The sequence below is a fragment of the Dama dama genome, chromosome 22 (genome assembly GCF_033118175.1).
Source record: "Dama dama isolate Ldn47 chromosome 22, ASM3311817v1, whole genome shotgun sequence".
NCBI lineage: Eukaryota > Metazoa > Chordata > Mammalia > Artiodactyla > Cervidae > Dama > Dama dama.
Genome location: NC_083702.1, coordinates 35697489 through 35709700, shown reverse-complemented (window position 1 = coordinate 35709700; position 12212 = coordinate 35697489). Strand labels below are relative to the sequence as shown.

General features: G+C 38.6%; 1 protein-coding gene across 2 annotated transcripts in view; it reads left to right on the top strand.

The window, feature by feature from the left end:
- Positions 1–12212, top strand: part of ITPR2 (inositol 1,4,5-trisphosphate receptor type 2) — a 556807-nt gene that overhangs the window by 441817 nt on the left and 102778 nt on the right. For both annotated transcript variants that reach the window (XM_061125163.1, XM_061125162.1), the window contains 2 exons: positions 1273–1398; positions 10901–11076. In XM_061125163.1, the coding sequence (XP_060981146.1) occupies positions 1273–1398; positions 10901–11076 (302 nt within the window). The remainder of the gene's footprint in view (positions 1–1272; positions 1399–10900; positions 11077–12212) is intronic.

The window sequence follows — 12212 nt, the reverse complement described above, 5'->3', positions numbered from 1 at the left end:
TTTACCTTTAAAATTTGGAAGCAGCTTATGATGAGGTTTTAGACAGAATCGGATTCATTTGATGGATTTGTTATTACAAATGTATGTATCAACATCTTCTAATTTTGTCTTAATATTCTGCTTTTTAAAATGAGGACTCCTAATTCAGTAACGATGAAAATGCAAATGCTTACAATTTATGGCACATTAGTCAACTAAATGCCGTAGCTAATCATAGCCTACTCCAGTGTTGGAATGCTCTAACCCAAGAGAAAGAAAACAAGATGTACTGAAGGAAAGTGTAGTTTATAAGTAAGCATCAGACTTGAGATTGGAATTCACAGAACATACTTTGAAAAGCTTAAAAATTTCTATTTGAAAATTGAGATGGCTTTTCCCCTCAATTGACTCTTAATATTTTAAATCTAATGTTAAACTATTAAGAGTTAGACAATGGACAAGACCTGAATATGTTGTGTGACAAGCTTGTATGCATGACATGTCCAGTTTTTTAGGAGAGGTGAAAGAAACTGAGTTTTGGCTTATGTAAATTTTATTCAGTAGATGCATCTATCAATTCATTTCTGGTGACAGATACAGAATCCCATTTCTGAAAACATTCAGCAAAACCTCTCCCGCTTATTGGTAGTTTTTGTTGTATTTTTCACTTACTTTTGCTGTTGCAAACCCAACAAGTTCTTGGGAAGCATAAAGGTTTAAAACTTAGGTAATATTATAAATCAGTAGTTCTCAGTAAGCAGTGCTGTGCCATGCTATTAAGTTTCAGAGTTTCAGGTAACTGTGACTGTGATTTGAAACTTTCACCAGAGATACATCTGTGCAAAGGGTGGGGGTTTTATTTTACTCTAAGACAGGGGAGTGAGTAATATCAATTAATTGATATTACTAAATTACACAGCAATGTATACCATTCCATTACAAGGGGCCCCAGTTGACTGCTAAACTTCCTTCCCCCAACCTGCTCTAGGGATATATTAAAAAGAATTAACCCAGAGTCATCTTTTCTGACCAGAATTAGCAGCTGCAGAATTACTCACCCTTCTACAATGGCTTAGGTGTAAACTGGCTAAAGAAAAGAAGGAATCAAATGGAAAACTCCTTTATGGTATTGATGATAAATATTCTAAAATAAGTTGCATTAAATGTTTGTTTATATATACTTTTATAGTAGTTTGCAAAAATGCATTTAGTAAGATGTTATTTCAGTAGGCCTCTGGTATTGAAATCAAAATTCATTTTCTGTTCTGTCCCACTGTGCCTCTTTCTCACCAGGTAATCCTGCCCTGTTCTGGTTCTCAAGGCATATTTCTCTCTGGGGGAGCATCTCCTTCAACCTGGCTGTGTTCATCAACTTAGCTGTGGCTCTCTTCTACCCATTTGGGGATGATGGAGATGAAGGCAAGTGCTTGTCTGTCTTTAAATGATAAGTATCTTAGAGTCTAAAAACAATACTTTTGATGCATGCCTTAACTATTTAGACCTTCCCAGTTACAACAATTTCATTCTTGTTACATAGCTTTTCTTCATTCACTGGAAACAGAATGATTGTAAGTAGAATAGGCAGAAAATGATCGTCAATGTAAATATTTTTCAAGAAGTTCATATACAGAAGAGCTAGAAGAGCTATATTGATAAATAAGGCAAGAAAAAATATTTCTACCTTATTTTGTGAGCAAAAGCATTTTATGTATCATCTCAATCATATAAATACATGGGAAAGTGAGAGATGTATGCCAAAATGTTGATTGTGATTATCTTAAGTAGTAGAATCCCTGTTTTACTCTCTTTTCTTTGTTTTTGGTATTGTCTTAAGGATTCTACAGTGAGCATGCAGATAATTTGAAAAATAATTTTAAATGTACAGCATAAGGCAGATTATAATAACTTTAACTTTAAGGATTCTACAGTGAGCATGCAGGTATTTTGAAAAGTAATTTTAAATGTACAGCACAAGGCCGATTATAATAATAGAGCACAAAGGATATTGACCATGAAGTTAATATTATCAGACTGCTGATACATGAGGTTTTGTGAAAGCAATGACAAGAAAAATTATCCCATGATACGTGAAACGGGAAATAATAGGAGAGATACACTAAAGACTGTGGAAATTAAGTTTTCTTTAAATCTGGCAAAAGAATGTGGGAGAATATGTCACAATCTGTATCCTGATTGGGATACAATCAGGTAGATAACTTTGGAATGGGCATTGAAAGAATGGCTCAGAGGACAGGATGAGAGATACCAGCAAATAATAACCACAAGATGCTTTTGTATCTCATCAGTTTATAGGATTATGTGAGAATTTAATGAGATGTCGTAGGTAAAGCATTAAGAATAGCAACTAGTAATCATATGATACCAAAAAATAAAACTTGAATTTGCCACTCATCTTCAACTATTTACATAGCACTTACATTTTATCTGGGCTTCCCTGGGGGCTCAGACAGTAAAGAATCTGCTTGCAATGCAGGAAACACAGGTTCTATTGGGGTTGGGAGATCCCCTGGAGAAGGACATGGCAACCCACTCCAGTATTCTTGCCTGGAGAATTTCACGGACAGAGGAGCCTGGTGGCCTGTAGTCCATGGGGTCACAAAGAGTCAGACACGACTGATCGATTAACACTACTGCTACTGATCATTTGATAAAGCTTAGTTGTTGTTACAAGGTGAATATTAATACTACGAAGGGAAGCTCAGTGGAAAGGAGGGTATGAGAAGAGCAAGAGGTATTTCAACCTATTTCAGATGTGAGTAGGAAGGGGCGTGAGCAGGAAGGGAAATGGGAGTGCAGAAGTAATTTGCTATTTCTAAGGTCTGTTACAGATGGCAGATAGCAAAGTTCTAGCCTTTGGGTATAATCTGAGTAGTTTTAGAAAGGTTTGGTTTTTTTTAGAAGGTACGCCAGTGCTAATAAAAGAATATTAGACAAGGGAGTAGGTGTGTGAGTTAAATAGCGATGAACACAGCAAATATTTGGCCGTCCATTGTGGGGAAGTTGCAAATACAGCAGGAAGTGGAAACAGCTGTCTTCACTGTGTTTAGTCTCGTTTACTGATGATAGCCCTCTTGGCACAAAAGAACATAACTTTCGTAAAGAGAGAAGCCCAGCCTGAAATGATAAATTAGTATCATCTGCACACGGAATGCTAACTAGATTGTAGCATCCTGGTAAATAGAGCATAAAGTCTTAGATATAGAAGCAGTTCTGGAAATTATCTAATATCAAATCATCATTGACACATAAAGAGATGGAAGCCCAGAGAAGAATGGCGGATCTAAGACTGAACGGTTAAAGCATTTGTTTATGCTCTTGGACTTTTCTGCAGGATGATTAGGTTAGAAGTGTGTCAATAACAGGTGCCCCTTTATACAGAGGCACATCTTCCCGAAGTTCTATTCTATGATATACCTTACAAGACCACCAGAGCCAAAGTATATAGCCTGTGCTGCCACCTGTTATATGTTAAATATGATGGTGATGGGCACGGGTACCCTCTGAACATCTACTCTTTACTCATTCAGGGGAAAGTAAAGCACCTGATACATTTTTCATACTTGCCTGACTAATAACAGTTGTAATAGTATTGCTAATGAGATAATAGCAACTGTTATTGTTTACTGTTTAGATTGGATCAGGCAAAGTGCTAAGCATGTCACATACATAATTCCATGTAATCTTCCTGACAATTCTATAAAGTACTTCATCCTTCTGGATGAAGAACTTGAGGCTTTGGAAGATTTGACCAGTAATTCCGGAGTCTGGAAATACATACTTTTTAACAAGTTTCCCGAGGTGTCATTAATACAACCGGTCCTTGAACAAGAACTTGAAACTACATATATGGTAAAATTGGGAATGAGGCTCCAGCCTCAGAAAGAAGTAAGACCAACAAAAACAAGGCAGGAAGACAAGGTTTGTCCTCATCAGGCACAGGTGTGCAGTTTACTCTTCTGATAGCACTGAATAGAGGCTAACAGCAGTAACCGAGGTGGAGGCTCACTCTTAAGTGTCTGGGTGTGGGTAGGGCACTAAGGGGAAAGGGAAAGCATGTGCTGCCATTTTGGCAGTATGGAACCCCAAGGTTATATTTGGGTAATCTGCTTACAATTCTAGATGGGTTATTTAATTATAGCTCTATGAATAAGGTTACAGTTTTGATCAGGATTAGCTGAGCCTCTAACCTTCTGTTACATGCTATGCATAGCTGGGAAGGCTGAGAAAGCAAAGTTAAGACTGATTACTATACTTGGCCATCAGAACTGGCTGGAGAAGGTAAATTCTGTGCTGGATATGCAAGTCTCTAACGCTGGATTTTGTCAAGCATAGACTGGATGACTCCTTGGCTGGGACGCTTTGAGACGATTTAGAGATGAATTAGTTGATCATTAAGATTCCTTCCAAAAAAGTGCTACCAAAAATGATGGGAATGTGTCAAAGAACACAGGATTCAACTTGAAAGGTCTCCCAGTGGCCAAGTCTGTGGAAATTTTGAGATAAAAATAGTTACAGTAATACATAATAACCCGCAGAATAAAATAAGAATCCGGGAATCCGTATTGGTAGAGGAGAAAGCTCTTCCTTACAATAGTATTCCTGTTAATCAGTGTAGAAGGAGTTAATAGAAATAGAATGTTGCTGTTTGGCAAATTCCATATAACAGTAATAATCATCAGTGGATGCTGAAATTAATAGAGATGTGTTAGATGAGAAAGTATAATGAGAAACAGGATTTTGACATAGTCAAAGTATTTCCCCATAATATACTTATTATGAAAGAGAGTGACTTTAAAGTGGAGAAATCACTTTAATTATGTGACCAGTGTTAATGTCACCAGTGAAGGGACACAGCAACATCAGGTGCCTCTTGACATGATGTGCTGACAAGGATATGGCATCTTTTGACAAAAATGCATAAAGTGAGGAAATTTCAGACAAATCCAGAATGAGAAATATTCTACAAAATAATTGGCCAGTACTCTTGAAGCTTGTGAAGTCAAAGAAGTACTGAGGAATTAAAAGAGACTAAGAGACATGACAGCTAAATGCAGTGTGTGATCCTGGTTCAGAAAAAAAGACATGATTTTGGCAGTTCATGAACTTTGAATAAAGGTCTTTAGATTAAAGTGGTTGTTGTTCAGTCACTAAGTGTCCCACTCTTTGTGACTCCAGGGACTGCAGCACGCCAGGCTCCTCTGTGCTCTACCATCTCCTGGAGTTTATTCAAATTCGTGTCCATAGAGTCAGTGATGGTCCAACCATCTCATCTTCTGCTGTCCCCTTCTCCTGTTGCCTTCTATCTTTTCCAACGTCAGAGTCTTTTCCAGTGAGTCAGCTCTTCACATCAAGTGGCCAAAGTATTAGTACTTCAGCTTCAGCATCAGTCCTTCCAATGAATATTCAGGATTGATTTCCTTTAGGATTGACTGGTTTGACCTCCTTGCAGTCCAGGGACTCTCAACAGTCTTCTCCAGCACCACAGTTTGAAAGCATCAGTTCTGTGGTGCTCAGCCTTCTTTGTGGTCCAACTCCATTAATGTCATATATCATATTAATTTCCAGACATTGATCATTGTTGTGTGATTATGTAAGGTGTCGATATTTGGGGAAGCCAGGTAAAGAGTCAATGAGAATTTTGTATTATATTTGCAACTGTAACATTAGTCAGAAGGAGTTCTAAAATAAAAAGTTAAAAAAGAAAAAATAAGTAAATATGAGGATTCCATCCAGCTCTGAGGTTCCTGTATTCTGGGTAGAAGTTGATCACAAAATCACCTGGTGAATCTTGAGCCAGGAAAAAAGACCTGTGGTCCAAATGGGCCACCTTTTCCAACCCCAGATCCTAATACAAGCTGCTCCGGAGTCACTTTGGCTAATGTGTCAGGTGAGGCAGAGAGGCTGGCAGCGGGGGGAATGGGCTGTGTATGCTATCTCCAAGGGTATTTTCCAGTCTGAACACACAGTGAGCTTGTGGGAATCACTTATGTCCAGATATCTGGTTCATGCTTACGTTATAATATTAACTGAGAGAACATTGTCTGCCTTCAACCAGAGTAGTAGCATACGATAATAAAAGGAAGATACTTAGTGGAAGGTGATTCTCAGAGTACCAGCTTGTAAGACGTCCACCCTCCCAACCCCTACTGCCAATAATCTCCTTCTGTAGTCGGGCTTTGCAGAGCTTTCTCTGAATTTCTTCAAGAATCCAGGGCCTATTGGTGTGGCTGTAGATTTTGGTGTGGGTTTCCTTGTTTGGTTGATTAGTTTATATGCTTAACATATGCTTCTCTAAAAATGAAACTTGTGCCAAAGTTAGGGAATGAAGTCATGCTGGTTGTGGCTGAAGCCACAGTTATCGATGCTAGGGAATCTCCGAGATGTTTACTCAGAAGTTGAGCATTGCCATGCCAACCCTCCCTGCCCAGTTTGGCAAAGGCAGAGGGGTTAGCAGAGAATTGTGCCTTCTTATATCCATTTAGCATGTGATTTTTTAAAAATACTGTGTTCAGATTTGGGATGTCATTCTTTTTCCCTCAAGTGCTTTGTGTTAAAGGAAATAGAATTTCAAGGTGATTTTAATTCATTCACCGTAACAGCAACCACTGATAGAGTGTGGCTGGATGCCAGACACCGTGCTTGACCCTAGAGATACAAACCCTGGGAGAACTAGAGATACAACCTAGAGATACAAACCCTGGGATAACTGACCTTGTCCTTAAGGAGCTTATAGTCTAGTTAAAGGATGAAGAAAGGAGTGAGACACAATAGTAAGGAACACCCATAGATTTATCTAATTTGCGTTAGCTAGATTGAGAAGGGAGAAATAGGAAACTCTTACAAGTCTCCGCTGGAGGCAGAGGAGTGGAGAGAGGGGAGTAAGATGCAGCATGTTTTATCAGTTAGCAGTACCCAACCTTTTTGGCTTCCCTGGTGCCTCAGGGGTAAGGAATCTTCCTGCAATGTAGGAGAAATAGTTTGATTCCCAAGTTGGGAAGATCCCCTGGAGGAAGGCAAAGCAACCCACTCTAGTATTCCTGCCTGGAGAATCCCATGGACAGAGGAACCTAGTGGGCTACAGTCCTTGGGGTTGCAAAGAGTTGGACATGACTGAAGCGACTTAGCATGCACACACAACCTTTTCGGCACCAGGGGCCAGTTTCATAGAAGACAATTTTTCCCTAGACCATGGGATATGAGCTATGGAGAGTGACTGTAAATACAGATGAAGCTTCACTTGCTCAGTACTGGTTTGTGACCCAGGGCCTGGGAACCCCTGCTATAAGTAAACTTAAAACAAGTCAGTGTGAAGTAGATAGGAGAGTAGAACTGCAGTCTCCAGTGTTTCTATTTGAATTTTCTTTTATTAAGGACAAGTGTTATACTCTAATATTTTAAAATATATAGAGTGAATTCTTAAATTTTTTTCTATTATAAAGTAATACATGATCATTATAGAAAAGTAATACAAATATCAAGAAGACAGTCCCCTCTTTCCACCCTTAATGGATAAAAAATGGCTTTGACAGTCTACTGTCTTCTAAAGTTTGTCAGAGGATTTCAGTTTGTTTTTCTAGCTGAAGATCAAATCTTCAGCTAAAAACCAATGTGATCATTCTTAGAAAATATAATTACAAATTGTTGTCAATTGACAATAGTGTAAATGGCCATTTAAGTAACTTTTAAATTTATTTACTCTTCACAAATACATATTTAACATTAAACTATGTGCAAGGTACTAAGCTAGACACTGTTTGAGTTCTCTCTACAAAGGGATCAAATATCCAGTTTGAAGTTCATGGTTATAATTTCTTATTGGATCAAGAGGAAATCTCAGCGAGCCAGATACTGCCTGAGAAAGGGTGGTCAAGTTGTGGTTAGCTTATCAGGCATTAGTGACAATGCACGGTGTGATTAGCAGCGCCAAAGTTGAGACTTTTAAAATAAGAATGTCACACCAAGACATTGCTTATGAATCATACTGAAGAATCTAGTGACTGGATGAGAGTTAAGTGTGCAAAGATGTTGGCAGTTTTACTAAACTTAAGAGTGAAGCTCCACAACTTGGGGAATTTATAACTAGAGATTGACTTACTCAAAACGAGCTCACAGATTATGTTTCTATTTATAGTCAACAAATAATTGGTGCTTCCCAGGTGGCATTGGTGGTAAAGAACCTGCTTGCCAGCGCAGGAGATGTAAGAGACTTGGGTTTGATCCCTGGGTCAGGAAGATCCCCCAGAGGAGGGAATGGCTACCCACTTCAGTATTCTTGTCTGGAGAATTCCATGGACAGAGGAGCCTGGCGGGTCCATGGGGTTGCAAAGAGTCGGACACGACTAAGCAGCTAATACTTTTACTTTCACACACACACATATATATAAATACACTTGTGTGTTTTAACAGTGAGTGTTTAGGTGTGTTTCATTAAAGAATGGATATTTTGCATTCTGAATCTATAACTTAAAAACACTTTTTAAGCTTTATTTCTTTATTTTTGGCAGTGCTGGGTCTCCATCGCTGCTCACGGGCTTTCTCTAGTTGTGGCGAGCAGGGGCTACTCTTCACTGCAGTGAGAGAGCTTCTCATTGTGGTGGCTTGTGTTGTTGCAGAGCACACAGACTTCAGTCGTTGCAGCACTTGGACTCCCAGACTCTAGAGCACAGACTCAATAGTTATGGCACAAGGGCTTAGTAGCTCAGAGCCGTGTGGGATCTTCCTGGATCAGGAACTGAACCCATGTCTCCTGCATTGGCAGGCAGATTCTTTACCCCTAAGCCACCATGAGAACTTGATAATAATTTAACAGGACAAGATATGAGTTCAGTGCCTGATTCCAAATGACTTACCTGAACTAGTGGAAAATCCCTGTTTTGTCATCTCCCCTCTGACTTCATCAGCCTGAATACACAGGTTTGAGGTCTAATCAGCCCAAGAGTGTTCCCCCTTAATTTACTTCTCCAAATATAGCATCACTTGACCTTCGGAGGGGGATTCCTTGAATACACATGTCAGTGCAGACATCAATGAATTGTCCTTTTTAAAAAAGGAAATGTATTTATAAACCCCTTCTGGGGCCATTTCTAAAGAAACTTTTGTTGCAATGGAGTTTAGTTTTGAAACATTTGGAGTTTTTATTTTCTGATGAAGTAAATAGCTGAACATTATTTTTAGACGTTGAGAAATATACACATATACATATATATTCATATACATATGTATTCATACTCATAAAGGCACTTGTGTGTTTTAACAGTTAAAGCTTAGGTCTGTTTCATTAAAAACTAAAGAGTGTGCATTCTGAATTCTTTAATATAATATAAAAGCTTAATTATATTAAACAGGACAAGGTGTGAGTTCAGTGCCTGATTCCATTTGATTTAGCTGAATAGTTGATGGCCATTAATCATGCATTTTGAATTAAGATTCCCAAAATGAGAAACCCCTATCCAAAGCATCTAGCGTGACTCCCATTGGAAAGAAAGACACACAAGTTTCAGAACTAATATAAGGAGCATTAACTAGTGAGTATTTAAGCAGCCTAGGATTAATCACAAGCTTTCTGGAAATGTAGATGGTGCTAGTGGTAAAGAATCCACCTGCCAACTCAGGAGACTTAAGAGACGGTGGTTCGATCCCTAGGTCCAGAAGATCCCCTGGAGGAGGAAATGGCAACCTGCTCCAGTATTCTTGCCTGGAAAATCCCATGGACAGAGGAGCTGGGGGTGGGAGGGGGCTACATTCCATAAGATCATGAAGAGTCAGACACCACTGAGTGTCTGAGTACAAGAAATAATGAATAATGTGTACAAAGACATCTCCTCTAAATGTAAGTGCATTCAGTTCAGTCACTCAGCCGAGTCCAACTCTGTGAACCCACGGACTGCAGCACGCCAGGCCTCCCTGTCCATCACCAACTCCTGGAGCTTACCCAAACTCATGTCCATCATGTCGGTGATGCCATCCAATCATCTCATGCTCTGTCATCCCCTTCTCCTCCTTCCTTCAATCTTTCCCAGCACCAGGGTCTTTTTCAATGAGTCGATTCTTCGCATCAGGTGGCCAAAATATTGGAGTTTCAGCTTCAGCATCAGTCATTCCAATGAATATTCAGGACTGATTTCCTTTAGGATGGACTGGTTGAATCTCCTTGCAGTCCAAGGGACTCTCAAGAGTCTTCTCCAGCACCACAGTTCAAAAGCATCAGTTCTTCAGTGCTCAGCTTTCTTTATAGTCCAACTCTCACATCCATACATGACTACTGGAGAAACCACAGCTTTGACTAGATGGACCTTTGTTGGTGAAGTAATATCTCTGCTCTTTAATATGCTGTCTAGGTTGGTCATAGCTTTTCTTTCAAGGAGCAAGCATCTTTTAATTTCATGGCTGCAGTGACCATCTGCAGTGATTTTGGAGCCCAAAAAAATAGTCTGTCACTGTTTCCATTGTTTCCCCATCTATTTGCCATGAAGTGATGGGACCAGATGCCATGATCTTAGTTTTCTGAAGGTAGAGTGGGTTACTTTGAAATTCAGTGTCTTACAACTTGTCTTGCTCTATTATATGAAGTTGGTTCAGTTCTGTCCCTCAGCCATGTCTGATTCTTTGTGACCCCATGGACTGCAGCACACCAGGCTTTCCTGTCCATCACCAACTCCTGGAGCTTGCTCAAACTCATATCCATCGCGTTGGTGATGCCATCCAACCATCTCATCCTCTGTCGTCCCCTTCTCCTCCTGCCTTCAATCTTTCCCTGCATCAGGGTCTTTTCCAGTGAGTCAGTGCTTCACATCAGGTGGCCAAAGTATTGGAGTTTCATATATATAAAATAGACTGGCAAATGATTTAACATGTTCCAGTTTTGTTCTTAGTAAAAATAAACTCCTTCTACATTTTACAGGTACTCTTTCACCGTTGTTCTCAATTCTGCTCTGGATAGCAGTGGCAATCTGCACATCTATGCTGTTTTTCTTCTCCAAGCCTGTGGGTATTCGGCCATTTCTTGTGTCAATAATGCTCAGGTCAATATATACAATAGGTCTTGGGCCTACATTAATACTTCTTGGTGCAGCAAATGTAAGTACTTTATTTAGTTTTGTATTGTTTTAGATTAATTAAAAGTGTACTAAATATAAAAATGTAGCTCTATGCTTTAACTCTGTAAATAAATTCTAATTTATTGTGAATCCAAATTAAATTGAGTTTAATGTGTACCTTCTTCATTGACTTTTTAGAGAAAGAAAAAATGGCAAGTGAAAATTTTGTATATTTAGGATGATAGCATCTGGGTCATGACCCAGTTCTGCAGTCAATTTAACCCAAACCAATTTTAATGCCTTTGGCATCCTATATGGGCAGCTATTGACAAAAATGACTCTGAACCACTGTTAACATTCTAAAGTAACTTCTAAATCATCCAAGAAAGATTAAATTATATTCAGTAGAATTTTAGAAGTGAGTATCTTTTATAAAATGACCAAAGGAAAAGGATCACTATAAGAGAAAATATGAAATTGGGCTTTTTTAATGTGAACAACACCTATTAACTCATGAGAGGCATAGATGAGATTAGGTTTTTTTCACTGAATTTCAAAATATTAGAACAAGGGAGCACATTTCACAACCTTACTAGGTAAGTTTGGGATAAGTAAGCCAGACTACTATTGCAGATAGCAGTAATTTTGCCCAAGTGATAAAATTTTAAAGGGACTAAACAACTTTCTGTATGGCACAGATGAAAAGGGACATTAAGAAACAATACATCACCAGGTTGATGAAAGAGCAAGTTGCCATGTAGGCAAATAAATCTTGCTAATATGTCCACTGAATACCTAAGTACTTTCTATACTTTTAACTGGGTTTCTAGCATAAGGTCCTATATTCTGGTATCTGTGTATCTGTATCTGGTATCTCCCCTTCTACATAAGTTCTTAAGAAGAATGAGTAATCATTCAAAGTCTGAAACATGATTGGTACCCAACAAATATTTCTTAAGTAAATTAAGTAATGAGTGAGTAGATGAATGAGTGAAAGATTATCTTTGTATTCTTACACATTTACAGTGCCTCACCATAAAAAATGTGGCAAATATATATTATAAATGAAATAATCAACCAAAGTTTTGAGAATTATAAAGCTGAGCTAGTATGGCCAAATCTATGTTTCTGAACTCTATTATAATTCTTCAAAAATTGAGCATGATATATATGACA